We start from the raw sequence: 20,068 nt of genomic DNA on the forward strand, positions 1-20,068 counted from the left end.
GAAGGAAAGAAGGAAAGAAGGAAAGAAGGAAAGAAGGAAAGAAAAAGAAAGAAACAAACCAAGGCTTAGGTAAGTTAAGTAGCTTGCCCAGGCGATCCTACTCATATGTACGGCATGGATTCAAACACAGACAGTATGACACCAAAGCCTACATTCTTAACCCAGACAGGATTGGGGGACAGAGATAAATAAGTCATACACTCTGTCCTGGAATTGCTCATAGTCTAGTAAGAGAGACAGACTTGTAAACAAATAATTCCAGTGCAATGATAGGAGCTATAATCGAGGTATAGCAGAGTTAGAGAGACACAGAGGAAAAAGTGACTAAGTGCCTGACTGTGGGTGGGGTGGGATGTCATCGAAATGCAGACATATTCATTTGTGTTTATGTAATTCATTTCTCTCTCTGGGCCTGGTTACCCACAACGAATCTTCAGTTCCTTCCAAAGCCTCTTTCCGGTGGGTTTCCCCAGTCTGTCTTCACAGGTTGTGGTTAGTCAACCTCATCCTGCGCACAATAAGTAGTTCTGACACAGGGGCCACATAAAGTCTTGAGAGCCATTCTAGAGAAGGAATAAAAATAACCAGAGAGGAATCTTCCTTAATTACCCTCAGAAAAGGGTGAGAAATGGGACAACAAGGTAAAGTCAAATGAGATGACCGAGCCATATGATAATGGAAGAGAAAAGGAAAAAGATGCTGGCAACTCACCTGAAAAATCCCAAGGCCATGTGCATTGTGGCTGACAACACAGTCACTCGGGTGGGAAAACTGTGTTCCATGAAGTCCTCATTATCTAGCATAATTTGCTTTAAACATCGAGTTCTTAACCTAGATCCAAGTGTGGACTTCACAAAATTCTTGAATCCCCTGGAATTGTGTGTAACCTCTATGTACCTGTTGTGCATTTTCTAGAGATTACACAGTTCATGCAAATTTCAAAAACAGTAAGTGTTTCCCAAGTACGTTAATGAACTACTCATTTTTTACAGAATTAAGTTCAAACTCCTTAGCAACTCCCTTGCTTTGTTCCTCACAGTCCCTTTGGCTCCAGCCAAACTGGATCATTCACTCACTGTTCTTTTCCCAACTCTTACACACACACACACACACTTACTTACTTTTTCAACTGATTTATTTTCTTCTGAATATCAGAACCTTAGTTTATGTTTTTTTAGATTCTACTGTCCTTCAAGGTGCAAGTACAATGTTGCCTAGTCAGGATATTTCCTCTACTTCCTCTCCCGTTCCCCCACCTTAAACTCTGAAGTTAGCCAGCTGAGTTTCTTCCTCTCTCTTGTGGTGCTTACCAGCTTTTCCCTGTATAGAACTCTCTCTGGACTTTGTTGTCCAGTTGTCTTCTGGGCTAGGACTGTTTCCTGGCTTTTCTGTGTATACCAGGCAGTCAGCAAATGTTTTGGAGTAAGTCAGTCTCTGGGTTTATAGCTACATATATTTACTTTTCTAGAGGTACAAAACAAATTCTTTAGGGCCTGTCTGATGATAATATGTTTAATATAGAGTATTTTTTCTCATAAAGTCAATACAGGTGAATTTCTGCCACCATCCAATCTGTAAAAGACAAAAACAATAACTGATGTGTAGAGCTGGGCTTGTGTTTCCTGAGACCACAGTGAGAAGGGTCATTTTCTCACAAGGCTTGGCAGGGCCTACCTGGGTGGTAAACCAAAGAAGGAACTCATTATAACTTTGTCTCAGAGCTTGAGACTTAATGAGTGAAAAGAAATGAGCAATAAAACTGAGGGACTCACTTCCAGATCATAAACAGTGTTAAGTCTGCGTAGGTTTTCGTTTCTCTTCAAGGCATCAAATTGATGCAAGAGACTGTGATAATACTGCCCCCTTCTGTTACTCTGGATTGTTAATCTCAAGTCTGGTTTGATGATCCCGACATGAATTTTTAATTTCCAAGAAATGCATGCTTAGGCAAAGAGAAAAGGAAATTATAGGTTCAATGGAAGGCATGATTTTATTCGATCAAGTTCTCTCTTTTTATAGTTAACTTGACCATTAAATTTTGTTGTGAGGTATTAGTTCAATGGCTTTGTATTTGGATATTATATTTCAGTGAAATGAATGGAGTCAAGGATCATAACAAAATTAACCAATTCATTTATTTATGTGTGTTCTAAAGGGTTATGTAATTTCTTCTAGTGACTGGAATGTCCCTGGGGTGTTAAAGCATAACCACTGGTTGATGCATTGTGGCTTTTTTATTTAGGGCAGAACCTCTCAGATTAAGAGCAGTTAAAGAGATATGAATGCTGGTTCTTCACATATCAAAAGCCAGTACTACTCTCTGTGAATAACACTGTCAGTGAAATGACTTATCTCGGGACTTCTGAACAGCTTTGTAACTCTTTTTTCCTTTCCTCATAAGTCCCTTTGTATGTATCTCTAAAGTAGTTGAGGCCAGATACTGTAGGGCTTTGAATCTATACATAACAGGGGAGCCAATTAAGATATCTGGGCAAAGGAAGGCCTCTTTAGAAGGATGACGCTGTCAGCTTTATGTTGAATGAACTGAAATGAAAAAGCTCGGAAAGAGGGAAGACATTAGCAGATCCATATAGTAATACTGTCACCAGTACCTCCACAATGCATCCGAAATCCTCACGTGTTTCCTCATTTATCCTCCCTCAACCCCAGTCTGAGCCACCAGCATCTATCTCTTGGATCCCTGGAATGCTGTCCTCCTGGATTTCCCTACAACAAATCTTGTTCTCCCACAATTCATTATCCCCATAGAACCCAAATTCGGCTTTAACAAACAAGTAAATGAGAACCTGTCACTTCTAACTTTAGACACATCAGTGACTTCCCATCACACTTAGAATGACATTCACACTCCCACCCCGGTGCAGGAGAGCTAACATAGTATGACCCTTGTCTGCTTCTCAGACCCACACTCACCTCTTCTACTCACTGGGCTCCAATTCACTGGCTTTTTTTAAGGAAAGCACAAGGTTTATTAAAGCGAAAGTACACACTCAAGATGGGAATGCCAGCAAACCCAGAGAGAGAGTCACCCAATGTGGCTTCCTCGATTCCTTGAAAAAGCCAAGCTTAGTCTGAGCTCAGATTCTGAGCTTTGTTCTTGCCATTTCATCTGCCTATATCAGGGATTTCTAACCCTCAGGCCACAGACTGGTACCAACGGGTCCATGGCCTGTTAGAAATTGGGCTGCACAGCAGGAGGTGAGCAGCAGGTGAGTGAATGAACAAAGCTTCATCACTATTTGCAGCCACTCTCCAGTGCTAGCATCAATGCCTCAGGTCCACCTCAGATCATCATGTATTAGATTTTCATAGCAGCACCTGTCCCTGGTGCCAAAAAGATTGGGGACCACTGGCCTAGAGTATGCTGTTCCCAGAATTTCACGAGGCTGGATTCTTGCCTCAGATTAAATATCATGTCCTCAAAGAGTCCCAACCTGTTGTACCCCATCCTCTTCTCTTTGTCCTCCAACTCTCAGCCCAGACATTCTTTTTATATCACCTGGTTCTATTTTATTCATAGCCCATGTCACTGTTTGAAATTATCATGCTCATTTATTTGTTTACTTATTTAAAGTCTGTGCTCCTTGCTCAGAATGGAAGCTACATGAAGGCAAGAACTTTGTCTGCCTTGTTCATCTCTGGGTCCCCAACATGTAGAGCTTACACCTGGCTCATGACAAATGTTCAGGAATTATTTGTTGACTATATGAATCTGGGTAAAAGATAAAAAACAAGAGTAGGACAAAAGAATTATAGTAGAGATAAGGTGGATTGATTTAATTATTAGGTATCAGGAGTCAATAGAAAAGGAGGAATCACATGATGAGTTTTCACTTGGGCAGTAGAGAAAGGCCGGTGATGCCATTAACTCAGAGAGAACTTGGTGGAGCATAATGGAAGGGAGTGGCAAATGGATATTTGTCTTTGGTCTTGAGTGTGAGATTCTGGTAAATTCATGTGAAGCTGCCCAGCAGGTATATAGAAGTTGGAAAGAGGCCGAGGCCAAACATTTATATTTTGGAGTCATTTTTATAATGATGATTGTCCACCGAGAATGAATCAGGTCAACACGGGAGGGTACGTAGTAAAGGAAGAAGAAAACTTTTAAAATGCAGGTTTTTGCTCAAATATGATTGTGTACAAGAAACCATGCTGAAATAAGTGATATCTAACAAATGAGGAGCAAAAACTAAAGCTTCATGGGGCCATAGATGGTAACATGACAATTTGACAAATAGAGAATATGTTACCCAGACCAGGACTATTATAACACTGCCATATGGTGCCCTTTGACCTGCACCAAACACCTCTCAATAGGAAGCTCTGCATCCGAAAGGGGATCTGTGTGACTGCTTTGCTTTCACCCCTTTGAATCTGTAAGGGGTCCAGAGTGAGGACTGGCTAAGGTTAATGATGTATCTCTACCCTCTGATCTAGGGAGCAAATAATCTAAAACAGTTTGGGAAAAAAAATGCGTAAAAATAGCTACATTTGTTGAACACTCACCATGAGCTTGGTGATGAACTAAGCATTTAATATGCATTCTCTTACTTAGTTCTCACAGAATCTCTAGAAGGAACTATAGTTATTATAAATTTTGCAGATGAGAAAATTTTGGCTAGAGAGGTAATGTAACTTTCCTAGCTGGTAAATAATGGAACTGGTATTCGGACCCAGAACTGCCAATCCCAAAGCCCACACTTTTAACCATGATGCCCGAATGCTTCCCTGCACAGGAAATGATCATTCTTAGTACTTAAATTGTGTCAGTATTTCTTTGTATGTTTCTTTCCCTTTCCATCCCAGATTTGTGGCTATTATGTTAATAAACCAGGCAAACTTTATGAGCAGTAATGAAAGGTGACTATAGTTACTCATAAGGTTGTCTTTTTGTGCTGAACAAAAATAACTTATTCTTTTATTAGATCTTCTGTGTGTTACACAAGTGCCTTAAAGAACTGCTATTGCTTACAGAAAGTCAACTTTCCCAAACCCTCAGGATATCCTTAATTACAGGGCTCTTAGGTTATTGGAAATAGAAATAGTGTTTTGGATCCTCTTCCACCTCCATCCCCCAGCCTTAAATTATAGGCATACCCCATTTATTGTGGGAACTTGTTCCTGGAAATAATCACATTAACTAAACTGATGCTATAAGGATTATTATACCATTGTTACCTTGGAGATATGTTACTGATATCATACTTTGGCAATTGTCCTTGTTTCTCTTCAAGTCTTCTGAAGGTGTGATGTGCCTCTGGCTATAATTTATCCTTCATACTGTTGTTGGTCAATCCTTCTGGGCTACAGTGAGGTTTATGCTGCCTTTCTAAATGTCAAAGGATTTCTACCAGGCAATAACAGTCTGCTAACATGGGTTTCTTAGACCCTATCCTTGGAGACCTTTGAAGCTGTTGTGGTGAATTCTGTTCACTACCATTCTGTATCTTCCTTGATCTTTTGTAGAATCCTCAGCATTACCATTTACATATTTTTTGTCAGCCATCTCGAACCAAAGTGTTCACTGGCACACAAGTAATGGCAGAAAGAGGAACCTGGTGGAGTAAATAAATGATTGAGAAGGGCCACTGAAATGGCTCTTAATCCTCGTTGGCCGAGAACCAAATATGAATTATCAGTACAAACTAGCACTGTAATGGGCTTACATTTATATATACATATAAAACATTTCTGAAATCAACAGAACACTAATGAGTCAGCCCAGTTGGGCAGTTCTAAATGAATTCTAAAAGAGTGCCTCTCTGCCTTCATGCCCGGTAAATGTGTAGTGACACAGGGTGGCACTTTCTTTAGTCCATCAATAATTTATTAATGGGCATTTTGTGCTAGGCATGATGTTCCTTAGAGTTTCAAAAAAATGACTTAATTTTGGTTAGTTCCATGCCTCTCATGTATGACTTTTTTCAGCACTCTTAACAGCAGTTTTTCCTTTCTTCTATGCATCACTTATTCCTCTTCAGCTCTTACTCAGTGAGTGAGTGCCTGCCTTTGTTTTGCCCTACTAGGTTATCAGCTCCTAGAGGGTCAATCTCTCATCTGATAAATCTTTGCGTTCTCTACAGTGTCTATCATAGTTCTTTGTACAAATAGATATGTAAATATTCAAGTAAATGGAAGATGATAAGAGACATGGAGCAGAAGAGGAATTTTAAAGGGGCTCAATGTTTCTTTTGTTGGGGTCCATCAACCTTAATCATTATTACTGATTGGGGGAGGACTCTACATTGACTGGTTTATCCAGTGGCTCTGCAGGTAAACTTTTGGGAAGGAGGAGTTATTATTGTGAAGCATTAATGTTCTCTATGTGGACTCCATTGGTCACATTCATTGAGTAATGACTTTTTCTTTATACTTACAGTTATTAATGTCCCGGACAAAATGGCAATAAAAGGAGTGCATTTTCTTACTGTCTTGGGTGCAGAAAAGAAATCCATTACTTCTCTAGTCCATTTATCTAATTTTTTATCTTAATTCATGATTGTATTTAATATTGTATCTAGGGGTAATATCAGCCTCTGTGTCCAGTATAATGGCACTTGAACAAAATAGACATATGTAAGTAGTCTCAAGATCTCATTTAAATATATGAAAAATTCAGGGGGATGGTCAAGAGACACCAGGTTGAAATCAGTTTCTAGCAGATACATAAATCTTTGTTTAGGTCACTCCATTTGTTCATAGGCATTCTTTTTCCTGATAAATGGTAACCAGATTTATCAGCAAGATATACAACAATGGCTCCATTTCAAGCAGTTGCCTAATATTCTCTGGCAGCCATTGGAACCATTCATTGCAACCTAGCCTGTCATTTTGAGAGACCTTAGGGTAATTGTGAGATGTGCTTGAGGCTCAAATCATTGTCTATAAAGGGAACATGCAATTTCCTTGGCAAAGCTGTGCAAATCTGCATTATACAGAAAAAAAAATGATGTTTCCTAACTCACATTTGAATTGTATGTTTTGGCCCCTGAAATCTTGTGCTGAGTATATGTATCTATATAGGTCAGTCATTACCAGGCCTTCCTTGCAACCCAAACCCCACTCCACAGGTATTTTTGGAAAGGGTGCAGAATGACTGATGTATAAAATGGTTGTATTGAAATTGCCTGGTACCTTTTAGTAAACCATATTTTTTTTCAGCACCTAAGCACTTAAAAACAAGCAAACAAACAAACAAACAGACAAACCCTAGGATTTTCCCCAAGATGTTATTGTTCTGAGGGAGAGTTATCCTAAAAGCAGTTTCTTATTTCTAAAAGCTTCTAGATTCTGGAACATAAACATATAAATCTATATTATCCATCCTTTTAGATTCATGAGGAGTCATCTCTGATGCTGTGATTATAAACTTTTTATTTTTCATCTTTGGAATCTTTTTCATCTTTGGAATCATCATCCCATTTAGAATCAACCTTTCAGGAGTAAGGAAAATTAGATATGACACATGAGATCAGACTATTGCTGTATGCAGCTAAAATTTCTTGATACCATTGCCCCCATCGGTAGTTTGTTCATTCACTCATTCATATGTTCATTCTAAAAATCCTTTGACAAATACTTTTAGAGTGCTTTCTCTGCCAAGCACTGAACTAGGAGTGGGGATGTAGTGATGATCCATGCTTGGAATGTGTTGTGCTATGTGATGCCAAATCCAAATATTGGGGACATATTGAGGATATTTAATGAAAGGAATTATATGACTAAATAAGTTTAGTGTAGTTAAAAGGAGGTTTTGTGATTAGACAGGCTGGGTGTGACCTGTTAACTACTTAACCCTTGGAGGAGCTTTTATTCTCCTTAAATGCCAATATTCGAGTATTCTTGTGGGATTTAAAAGCAATAATATATGTGAAAATGTCTGGCAGTTAAAGTTAGTTTTATTTGTTAATTTTATTAATTTATTTGACCACAGACACAGACATGGGCATTTTAAGAAACTGATGTCAGTGAAATCTTGAAACTGGAAACTTTGTGATACTTTACTCTTCCAAAGGTGCTCCTTTTAATGGTCTTTCATTTTTCTATTCCAGTTAGACCCCATACTGGGTACTTGAATGACCTGTCTGTAGTGGTGAGTGAAGAAAGGCTGGTTTTTGCAGTCAGTTCATTTCTCTGGGACCTGACTACCTGAAAATGTTCCTGTTAGCAAGGAGAACTCCATGTTTTAAGAAATACACTGAAATCAACTACTATATATTCTCAACCAACAGCACGTTCTGACATGACCCTGTCAGCTTCTTAACATATCTTTTTCTTGGGCCATTCTGAGAATATTCTCTTGCTCCTGCAATTAAATTCAACAAACATTTACTGAGCATCTTCCATATGCCAGAGCCTGTGCTACCTAGGATACCAAAATGAGTGAAAAGCAATTTCTCCTCCATGGATTTCTTGCAAATAACTCAAAGGGCAAGGAAAAAGGGTCTGAATACCAAGTAGTATTCAGAGCATACCTGAAATTCCCAGCTTTGACTTGTTGGGTCTTCTAGTAAAAACAGTTCACTTTCGTTCCTTGAACTAAATCTTTTTATTATCTGATCTTTGCCCTTCTCTCTTCTTGCTGTTCCCCATGTGCAGGTGCCACTGGTGAGATTCATTTCACCCTACGAGTATGACATGTTTGGGTTTAGTTGTGAAAAATGCCTTCTGCAAACACTTGCTACACCAAAGTGACTGTGCTGAATCACTGTAAAATGATGTGAGATAATTTGAAATGAGCCCACCTATTCATTCACTTTCTTCCAATTGTCAACTTTTGAAAGGTATAGCTACTGTCTAAGGCAGGAGAGTATGTTTTTAAATGAGCTAGTTATCCATCTCCAAGGACAAATGTTTTTAGAGGTTCTATATCTCTTTCTTTTTTCCTATTCCCTTCCCAGCAAGGAAAAGCAGACTTTCGGAAAAAGGTTCAGTCCCATCACCAGCACAAATGAGTAATGTGGTACTGCTCCAACCACTCATTCACAAAAGCCCATGGGATATGGACAGAGGGTGGAGGAAGAGGGACAGAGATAATTGAACTGAGCATAAATATAATCACATTGCCCATTACTTATCGAATATGTGCTATGTGCCGAGCACTTCCAGAACATTATCTCTAATCCTTTCATCAATCCTGTGAAGTGGCTGTTTTTATTTCTAATAGTATAGACATGAGGAGACTATCTTCAGAGAGAGAAAGTGATTAGCTCATGATCATATAGCCGATAGGTACCTGCTTGCCTGATTTTCAAACCTGTTCCTTTTCTTTGTAATCAGGATTTTCAAACTCTATTTCCTGCAAGTTGCTTCAGGGGGTTCAGTAAATTCCACTTATACGTACATACGTACATAAAACTATTTAGAAAAAAATAAAAATGCACTCTAGAGACAACTAAAATATTATTGCAATTTCTGACAGATTGTTTTTTAAATAAGTGTTTTTGAACTTACCACCTAAGCTTATTCTGTTGCATATTTTGGAATGGCAATAAAGATGTCATTTGAAAAATGGATTTCCTAGGTAGGAGATAGAGGTTGACAATTACTGGCCTACAAATTACACTACTTCTTTACCAGGAGATATATTAAATAATATGTTAAATAATAATTTGGCAAACGTAATGAAGACTATACCAACATGTATAATACAACCTACATAACAAGCATCATACAGTGGATAATACAAAATCGTTAAGCAGGCTGCCAGCAGAAAAACTGTACAAGGAGGCAGATGGACTTCTTTTGTTGTTTATAACTCTTACTAAAATACTGCATGTGTATTTGCTGGAACCAATCAATAATTGGGCAATTATATTCTATTTTTTTCTTTATTGGACTATCATTGAAAAAATAAAGTCTGCATTTCTCTTGTTTAGGTTTCATAATGATGAGATCACAGTTTGAAAACACATATGTGCGAATCGTCCTTACGCAACTTCATGGCCAAATTGTGCCCTCCTAACTTTGACCACTTTTCTAGAAAAGTTTCCTTGTTTTGAAGAGAAATCAAAAAAGTGATTGCACATCTGTGCGTAGTACAGGAACATGTATATCCCCTCCTCATACCCACATATAAAAAATCTTAAACCCTAGAAATCAGTCAATAATATCACCTTCATACCAAGAAGAACAGTACTTCCTTTTTAGATCAGCATAAAAATTTTTAGAAGCTTGGATCTCGAAATGACAGTTCACTTGGAAGAATTTTTTTCTGCAGACTTCCTTTCAGAGGCATCGTGGAGATATGAGCGGCTTTAGCTATTATTCGTATTTTATGAGAGTAGAGTTCAAGAGTATTTTCAGGTGGAGACCGTAAGAGAAATGACTGCAGAGCATGTTTGCTATTGCCTCCGACTTTTACGTGGACCTGAGGCTGCAGTGGATGACCTTGACTGGTCTCTCCTTCCAACTTTAAGATTACACTAACCTAAGCCCAATTCTTCCTTGTAAGGCTTTATGTTAACAAGAAAGACCACTGTTTGCTGCCCTCTTTGTGTTTCTTACCTAGCAAATTACTTCCTAATACGTCTCTGAAGATTTGACAGCTGTATTTTATCTTTATTTTTGCCATCAGTCACAGTATCTCTACAAGGGGAAACAACTTCATTTTATGGAAATAGAAGCAGAGGCCACTTGACGTTAAATGGTTTCTCCAAATCATATGTGAACTATGCAGGACCAATAGCTGAATGCAGCAGCAAGCATCTTTCTGCAAATAAGAGACAGTGCTCAAAACTCTAGAAATTTTTAATCTTTGTCTTCCATTGGTATGAGTTTGAGTATGAGTGTGTGCTTGTATGTGAGCATTTGAGTTCAGAGATGGTATAGAATTCAGCTTTGTATTTCAAGTACCTAGCACTGTGCTGGACAAACATAGGTACTCCATAAATCCATGTGGAATGAAAGAAAGGGAACATAACCTTGTTTAGCAGAAGATAGTGGCATTTTCATTTTTAACCATTGTGGAACTGATTATTCTCATTTCCTCATTCTGCCACCCCACTTCTCCCACTAAACCCTGAAATTCTCCCCATCATTAATAAATACATCTATAGCAAGCAATGATCTTTATCTGAAGCTACATAGTGGGAAGAGCAAAGATTTTACAAGTAAAACTGAATTTCAATCTTCAGGCATCTTTTTAACTTCTTTATGCTTCCACTTGAGTCCAACACCAACAAATAAATAGAGCAGCTTCTACCACTCTCACGAATACTACTGGTATTCATATAGCACTTGCCTAGAGCCAAGGAATGTATTAGGGGTCTTACATTCATCATAGTATCGAATCTGCACACCATACCTAGGAGGCAGGTCTTATTATCTCCATTTTACCCTGGCTCAGAGACATCAAGTCTTCTGTCCAGTGTCACACAGCCAGTCAAGCAGAGCTGGAAGAGAGTTAATGACTGCTGTAAGTGCTTGATGGCTGGCCCTTCATTAACAGGAGCTATGATGATAATGCAGGAGTCTTTGGGGCCCGTAGCACAGTGAGTGCACAGCATCTTAGTATGAGTAAGTTTACAAGATCAATTCTCTCCCTTCCTGATAACCAAGACAGCAGCGTAAAAGCTATCTGTGCTTGAGGGGAGAGGAAACTTAAGGATGGGTTGGAGGTGAGAATGTGGGAAGTGAACACATTGTTTCAAAATTAAAATTGTCCTTTTGAGAATGTACTCTTCAACATTCAGCTCCGGGGGTGTGTGACAGTGGAGAACAAGAAACAGAGGCTAAGACACACGATTTACCCGCGGTGAATCTTGATGTGCTATATGGGCTTGACTATTACAAAGAACAGGATAGAACATTCTTCCTTGCTCTGTCCTAAAGAGAAATCTGTAGCTGTGTGTTCAGCCTTTGAGCGAGTGTGGCATCCTGTAATGTTTTAGCGGAGGGTTGCCGGAAGAGAGAACATTGGTAGTGTTATCTGCTGACACGCGGGACAGGAATACACTCATAGCCTAGACTTGGCCTCTTGCCTCTTGTTAAGGCACCGGACAGCCGGGCTTACTGACAGCTTTCCTGAGACACACTCGCTTACTCTAGCACTATTTAAATCTCTCTATGTAGTGTATTGCTTTGTTTCCTTCAAGCCTATTATCTCTTTAATCTCACTTCTCATTAGTTTACATCCCCAAGACTAAAGGAACAAGAAAGGAAGGGTACAGAGCAGAGGATGTTAACCGATCTTGAACCATTTGTCTGATCTCTCAAAAAGGTGAGAGAGAGGGCCAGATCTTCTCACTTTCTTGAGACTTCAGGTAGATTAAAATATAAGTATGCCTAAAGGGGGCCAGCAAAACATTTTTTTTTTAACAATTTAACAAGTTAGCATTTTAACACAAAAGAATATAAAGCGATATAATTGTACGAAGAATAGGATATTTTCAATGTTTATTAAAAAATGTGAATTCTGAGTGTATTTCAGGTCGTGTGGTCAAGGTTAAGGCTGTCTGATGAATGTTGTATTTTTTCAATTGTCAGAGCGTATCTCTGTGAGTGTATGTGTAATCTCATTTCAAAAAGAAGGTTTACAGGCCAGATTTACAGATTTTTGGTAATGTGAGTACCTAGCCACGTGATCCCCTGGTTCTTCTTTTTACTTAGCTCTTCCTAAGAGGCTTTGCCCCTGACACAGAATGGAAACTTTTATGCTTATATGTTCATTTTTGAGATTTCATAAGATTCTATAAGCAGTCCACCATCCAAAAAAGGTTAGAAACTACTTGTCTCAAAAATAGCCTAACCTATGAAACCCAAATCAATGAACAGAGCTCCTAATTTTTGAAATTCAGAATCCTTTTTTAAATTGTAAAATTCTTTAGCCTCACAATTTAACTTAATATTCAAAACTGTCTTAAATGACTTGCTGTTTTATTTTTTTTTCCAAATGTGTAGTGATCTTGAAATTCTTCTTTTTCAAAAATTGCTTCCTCTCTATTCCTAACTCTAGAATATATAAGGTTAAAAACAGGAGATCGATCACACTGAATAGGCAGTGGTCTAAACCTCACCCTGCTACTCCATGGCCGTGTGATCTGTTTCTCTAAGATAGGATGGTGATTTTCATTTCCCAAGTTCCTGTTAGCTTTAAAAGGCTATGGATCTCCTTACTCCCATTCTTCTCTTGCTGCCAAACTTTCCACAGAGTATTTTAATATCCAATCTCCAAAGTTATTGTCATGGTACACTGACCTACTCTGTTAGAAATAAAACATTTGATTACTTTTAACTACAACCAAACCCAGATTCAGACTTATTGTTTTCTTGACTTAGTGGCAACTAAATGTTTATCTTGTCAAATTGGTGAACAGTGCACTTCTAGTAATACTCAAGCTACTATGAAAACTTCAAGATAAAAAAAAAATAGAACTTTTGGCTCAAGTTGCCAAATACAGAGCTGCACTAATAGCTTAGGGACAGTAGATGGCGACATAAGTGCATCAAATAATAAACATTTCCTTAATTGGTCCAGCGTTAAGATTGCAATGATTGAGGCCAGAACAGGTTAAAACATTAGTTAAAGAAACAAAGTCAAATATAATTAGGTGTTGGAGTGTTAGATAATACTCTGTGTTTGGTAACCTGATAGTTATTGAAAGGAAAGATTATTAAACTAGAAATTAATTTACCCAACTGCTGAGTCTATCTTCAAACTAATTCTTGGGGTGAGTTGGCCATAAACAAATGTATCCCATAAAATGTATCTAATTCATACTTTCCATTTTGGGTTTTCATGTATATATTTTTAATAGCAGTTGTTTGAGATGGAGTGTTATTCACATGTATTATTTATAGATGAATTACTATATGCTTATTAGGAATGTGAGTCCTAAGACACTGGTGTTTTAAAGGGGAAATGGCCGACTTACTGTAAACTGTTGGCTGAGCCATTATTGACTGGCAGGATCAACTGGAAGCACTTTGTTAGTGGATTAGGTTGCCCTGGAAATGCCTTCCTGAAACTCTAATGATGCACTTAAAGGCCTCCTCTGGGACAAGAGTAAAATGTCTCTTAGCAGGCGTGTCTTCCAGCAGAGTCCTCTTGGGATGAGTGGGGAGGGGTTGGGGCACACCCAAAGAGATGCTCAGTCAGGAAACAGCCCCAGAAAAAGGTTGCAGGTTCCAATTTCTTACAGGTAAGCTGAGATATTGAAGGTAATGACTTACTGGTGTAAACTGTGGGCTTTCTGTGGGTACTAGTGCTTCATGTATTCTTTGGAAAGAGCGCCATTCATTCATTCATTTATCATTTATTTATTGGAGGGGCAGGAAGATGGAGAGAGAAGGAAAAAAGAGGAGGACATTTGAGAGAACATGATTTAATCCCCTTTAATAAAAAAAAAAGAGCTGCTTTGAAGCTTGAAAGTTGAGGCCATTCGTGTGTGTGTGTGTGTGTGTGTGTGTGTGTGTGTGTGTGTGAACAAGCTTTAGAGGGGAAATTTGCCCTTCAGCAGAAATTTGTGCAAAGGGTTTGTTCATAGATTTTTCAAGTGAAAAATCACTTGTGTTTATCTCACCACTAGGTTGGGGGCTAATTTCTGGGGCATGGGGGTGGCAATGGAGGTCTAAAGGCCAGAGGAAAGGGCAAAGCAAAGCCCTGGGAAACTCCAGACCTCGGGACAGGGCGGGCAGGGGAGCGGCTGCGCCGTGCTGCGTCCCCGCCCCAAGCCCTGAGCGCCCCGAGTCGCGTGCCCATGGCCCGCGCTCGACGTCCCCGTGCAGTCCTGGCGACCTGTCACTGAGGAGGACGTGACTGGAACTGCCTCCGCTTTCTCCAAGCCATATTCCTTTAAGATGATGTAATAGTCATTTCCCTGGATGGTTTCTCGCCTGCACTGCTGAAACAACAGCAGCCCAACTGCACTGGGAACTGTGGAACCACCCAGCTCCGCCGCCCGCCGAAGCCCGAGCCGAGCCCCCGCCGGCATCTCTGCGCTGCGGCGGCGCCGGCTCGCACCGGCTCCCACCTGGCTGGGAACATGGGAGCCCGTTCGCCCTTGCCGGCAGGTGGGGTGGCTACCTGGGACCCCAGCACAGCACCTCCGTCTTTCTTTCTGCTTCTGGGCTTTCTGAAAAGCTTCTAAGTCCCGGTACCTCTTGCAACTCTCTTCTGTTTTAAGGATTCTCACTAAAGGTTTGATTATTTTATTTTATTTTTTTTTCCTGGCGACGCTCTGGTTGAATATTTTTCTCTGCTTTGCTTCTTCAACCCAGTCACCTCGCATCATGGTTTAACTTTTTGTGACTTGTTTTAACTTGAGATTGGCAGTGAATACATACATACATTCATACGAATATACATTTATATAAATATATACATATAACTATTATTTTCTAAGAGCACATCTCTCTGGCACTTTTCATTGATACCTCTGCCCTTTACCTCTATGGGATTTGACAAGCTTGAGGTTAGTGTGGCTGTGGATTCTGACTGCTTTGCAAATGGGTATTTCTTCACAAGACTGGGTGTCCAGCACCCACTAAGGTAAGTTCTGAGGCTTATTGATTTTCCTGTCCAGCTGAAAAAAAAAATCGCCTTTTGGAAGTTGAAAATTGCATATTCCTTTTAAATGCAGAAATACAAATAGAAATGTTTTTAATACTAATCGCTGGAGACAGAGGCATATGGATAAGCATGTAGACACAAAATAGCATGAGAGAAGCTACGGTTTAGTTGAAGAATGGCTGAAATCAGTAATTCCAGGGCTGCTTATGTAAAATAATCTCTCCCTCCTTCCCTCCCACCCTCACTCCTTCTTCCCTCCTTCCCTCTCCCGCCCTCTCCTCTCTCCAGCGCTCTCTCTTTTTCTGTCTCATGCTGGGTTTGAGGAAATAATTTTCTTTCTTTTCCTTCAGATAGACCTCTGAGTAACTGACGACTTGGCCTGCCTTATCTACTGAGCCTGGGGGAAGATCGAATGGAGATGAGTTGATTATATTCCATGAAGTAATAGCTCACCACCAGCCAAGGTTTAAACTACTTCACCTGTGGACGCTTCTAAATTTTGCTTTCTTGAGAGGGGGAAAAAAAAACAAACAAACTGGGGTAAGAGGAGGTCTTTTTAAACGAGGTAGCATCCTTCTCCCTCCCTTACAAGTTGATGCAAAGGACAAGGCTGTGACTCCATTGGATTGCACTTTCAAATCAAAATAGGAGGAGAAGAAAGGGACAATGGCTCTGAGTGGGAACTGCAGTCGTTATTATCCTCGAGAACAAGGGGCCGCAGTTCCCAACTCCTTCCCTGAGGTCGTGGAGCTGAATGTTGGGGGTCAAGTTTATTTTACTCGCCATTCCACATTAATAAGCATCCCTCATTCCCTCCTGTGGAAAATGTTTTCCCCAAAGAGAGACACTGCTAACGATCTAGCCAAGGACTCCAAGGGAAGGTTTTTCATTGACAGAGATGGATTCTTGTTCCGTTATATTCTGGACTATCTCAGGGACAGGCAGGTGGTCCTGCCTGATCACTTCCCAGAAAGAGGAAGACTGAAAAGGGAAGCTGAGTACTTCCAGCTCCCAGACTTGGTCAAACTCCTGACTCCTGATGAAATCAAGCAAAGCCCGGACGATTTCTGCCATAGTGACTTTGAAGATGCCTCCCAAGGAAGCGACACGAGAATCTGCCCCCCTTCCTCACTGCTCCCTGTGGACCGCAAGTGGGGTTTTATTACCGTGGGTTACAGGGGGTCCTGTACCATGGGCAGAGAGGGGCAGGCAGATGCTAAGTTTCGAAGAGTTCCTCGGATTTTGGTTTGTGGAAGAATTTCCTTGGCAAAGGAGGTCTTTGGAGAAACTTTGAATGAGAGCAGAGACCCTGACCGAGCCCCAGAAAGATACACCTCCAGATTTTATCTCAAATTCAAGCATCTGGAAAGGGCTTTTGATATGTTGTCGGAGTGTGGATTCCACATGGTGGCCTGTAACTCCTCGGTGACAGCTTCTTTCGTCAACCAATATACAGATGACAAGATCTGGTCAAGCTACACTGAATACGTCTTCTACCGTAAGTGCAGAGAATTCTTTTTATTTTTCGAGTGTATTGATTCTCTTTACAGATGTATATGGTCTGCACGTTCAGTCAGTGCCTAAGGAATTCTATTTGGGTATTAAAAAAAAAAAAACTCTTGAGGTATAGAGTATTAGAGGTTATAATTCAGCTCTCATGTCTTACCTAAGGCAACTTCTATTAGTTTTTCCAATAAAAATCACAATATTCAAAGGCTTCAAAAATCACATGATGCAAATGATATTGGTATAGGTAATATGTGGAATGCAAACAGATATGTATGACTATTTGCCAGATACTGAATTGTTAGATTGGGCAATGATTAGAACTTGGCTGTTGGGCCACGGAGGTTGGTAGACTCAGAGTGGATGAAGTGCTGCTATTCTTTTATCTGAATTTTGGGGTCTATTGAGCTGGTTGCTGAAGACTTGCTTTCATCAGGGGCTCTGAAAACACAAATGGATGTAGTACTGAATGACGTGATCTTGGCTAGATGGCAGTATAGACTGATAAAAGACCCCCTTTCTCTACCCCCTCAACCCAAGTCTAAAATTTGCTTTTATAGGCCTTACAAATCTGCTACTTGATTCTTTAGCATTTCATACTGAGACCTGAGTTGAACTGCAGACTTAATGAGGCTAAACTTTGTTTAAGATCCATCTAAAAGGAGCGAGATTCTTAAAATTGTCAATCACGTGCAAACATCTAGACAGCTGAGGTGATAGAATTACTGACATAGAAGGAAACCAGAGGGGAAAAAAGGAACGTATTGTACTAAAGCTTTTTAAGTAAGAGTTTCTTAGAGGTCAGTTCACTTGCTTAAATGACAACTTATGGTATGGATTGCCCGTTTTCTTGAAATGGCATTCTTCTAAATAAACTATAAGCCATTGACCTCTGAAGGGAGAATAATAAATCAGTCTGTAAAGTTTAGTGCTTGATTTAACTGCTGATATTCAACAGGCCTGGGAGTTGGGAAGTGAATTATATAAGAAATATGTTTCCAGTGTTCACAATCAATTTCCTCTATTCTTATTTTAAAGCAAACCCATACACTTAGGAGGTTAAAACATCTAAATTTCTTTAAACATAAAGGAACAAATGAATTTCTTGGACTGATTTTTGCCTGCAGTTGTGTTTATTCCTTTGGAGATGGTGCTGGGAATCTGGGTGAATTGGCCAGTGTGAAGCTTGAGTTGTTCACAATTTGGGTTTTCAGAAGCGAAGACACATGGATTATGTAGAAAGGACAGCCTGTGGAGAAAAATAAAATCAGCTGTCAGTTCAGAAGCATATAGATGTGTAGTAACAAGTATGATTTGGTCCAATATCCCTATTTATGGCCTTTATCTATAATCTCGATCTTTCTCTGTACTGGAGATCAGCCATCAGATACTGCTTTCTTTCTTCTGGTGAATTTTCCACTAGTGTAGAGATAAGACTCTAGCTTTTTAGCCTTTTGTAAAAAAAAAAAAATTGACATTATCTGTGATTCTGTAGAACAAATATCTTCTCACTTTTTGGGGAAAAAAATCACCTTAAAGAGAGTCCGAATCTATTTGTGGTATTTCCCTTGTTCTCCAATTTCTAATATTTGAAAACATCATCTTTAAAAGCTTCAGTCAAATAAATAAAAACATATCAGCCCCCCGCCACCAAAAAAGACCACACTAGATTTCTAATCACTTGCCCACGTAAATGAGACCCAGAACCTAACATGTATTTGCTTACTAGCTCAGTGACATTTCTGTGCTCATCAAAGACTCGTATGTCTAATACTGTGCCCTCTTTAGGTTGATCTGGATGGGCTCTGTTCTCCTAAACATGAAATTGCTTTCTTCTTTGTTGGACTGCTGAGAGGTTGCTGAGGGTCTATCCCTCCATGGACAGGCTGGTACAAACACGCAGCAACTTCATATTGCACAGCATGTATGTTGCATTTGATATACTTCCGCTTTGTGCCTAACGTCTTTGGCTCAGTGTTAACTCTTCCTCTGTCTTAGGACCAATAAAACTGACAGCTGGCTTTCTAGGGTGCATAACAGCTTCCGTGCAGCTGCTTAGCCATAATTATTTAATTAGAAGCTGCCAACTGTGCCTATATAAGCATTAATTCATCAAGCTGTTGTGATTGGGTTAATGGGCTGAAACTTTAAAGCAGGGAGCTGACTGTCTGCAATCTTTGGCTAGCGAGCTCTAGCCCCACTGAGCCCTGCCAAGAACCACCAAGCCCTGGGCCACTGTGTGCATTGCAGAGCTGAGTGCTCAGGGTGCAGGAGCTGCAGCCTGCTGGGTCCTAGGGGGCAGCAAGCATCCCCAGGACCCTCAAAACCAACCTACTGGCAAAAAGATGCTCTTTGCAGAGGAATTCAACTTCTTCCTAGTTTAAATTAAAAAAAAAAGAATATATATATATATATATATATATATATAGAGAGAGAGAGAGAGAGAGAGAGAGAGAGAGAGAGAGAGAGAGAGAGAGAGAAACTCCTTAGATCCAAGGAATTAACTCTGAGCAATCAGACTCTTGTAATAACCCAGGGATAATGCAGTTACTTTGCTTGGATCCATATCACAGTAAAAAATAAACAGTGAGAAATTAATATGTTGAATAGAGTGGTTGACAGTCATGGGGTGAAACTCCTTCTTCCCCTGTTTGCCTAATTTTCTTCCAAGCTTTCCAAGGGGAAATTGAGAAACTAAAATCTCTCTGGTTAGATTCTTGCCTCATATAATCATGTAGACCTAGAACTGATGGTCAGCCTCAGGTAGTTTTGACTGAGTACTTAGTTAATGTAGAACTATGAACAATTAAAATCAACAAGTGTCTGTATGTACTTAGGAGGGCAGTAGGAAATGTGTTTGTCTACATTGCTTACACACCAAAATACAATATGTGAGATATTATTGATTATGATTTACTTATCAGCAACCAAGAAAATGGGAGTGGTACAGGACCATAGAAGAGAAATATCTATCTTAGGATTTGCCTCACGAAAGATTTTAGTTATGTCCTTTGTTTTAATTGAAAACAA

General features: G+C 39.7%; 1 protein-coding gene across 4 annotated transcripts in view; it reads left to right on the forward strand.

Annotated features, from left to right (window-relative positions):
- KCTD16 (potassium channel tetramerization domain containing 16) overlaps nt 1-20,068 on the forward strand; it is a 241,450-nt gene that overhangs the window by 14,800 nt on the left and 206,582 nt on the right. For 3 of the 4 annotated variants that reach the window (XM_023534895.1, XM_023534897.1, XM_023534898.1), the window contains exon 3: nt 15,883-17,030. In XM_023534895.1, coding sequence (XP_023390663.1) covers nt 16,199-17,030 — 832 coding nt within the window. In that variant the 5' untranslated portion in view covers nt 15,883-16,198. The remainder of the gene's footprint in view (nt 1-15,882; nt 17,031-20,068) is intronic. The other variant, XM_023534896.1, reaches the window with a different exon arrangement.

The sequence above is a fragment of the Pteropus vampyrus genome, unplaced genomic scaffold, assembly GCF_000151845.1.
Source record: "Pteropus vampyrus isolate Shadow unplaced genomic scaffold, Pvam_2.0 Scaffold134, whole genome shotgun sequence".
Lineage (NCBI taxonomy): Eukaryota > Metazoa > Chordata > Mammalia > Chiroptera > Pteropodidae > Pteropus > Pteropus vampyrus.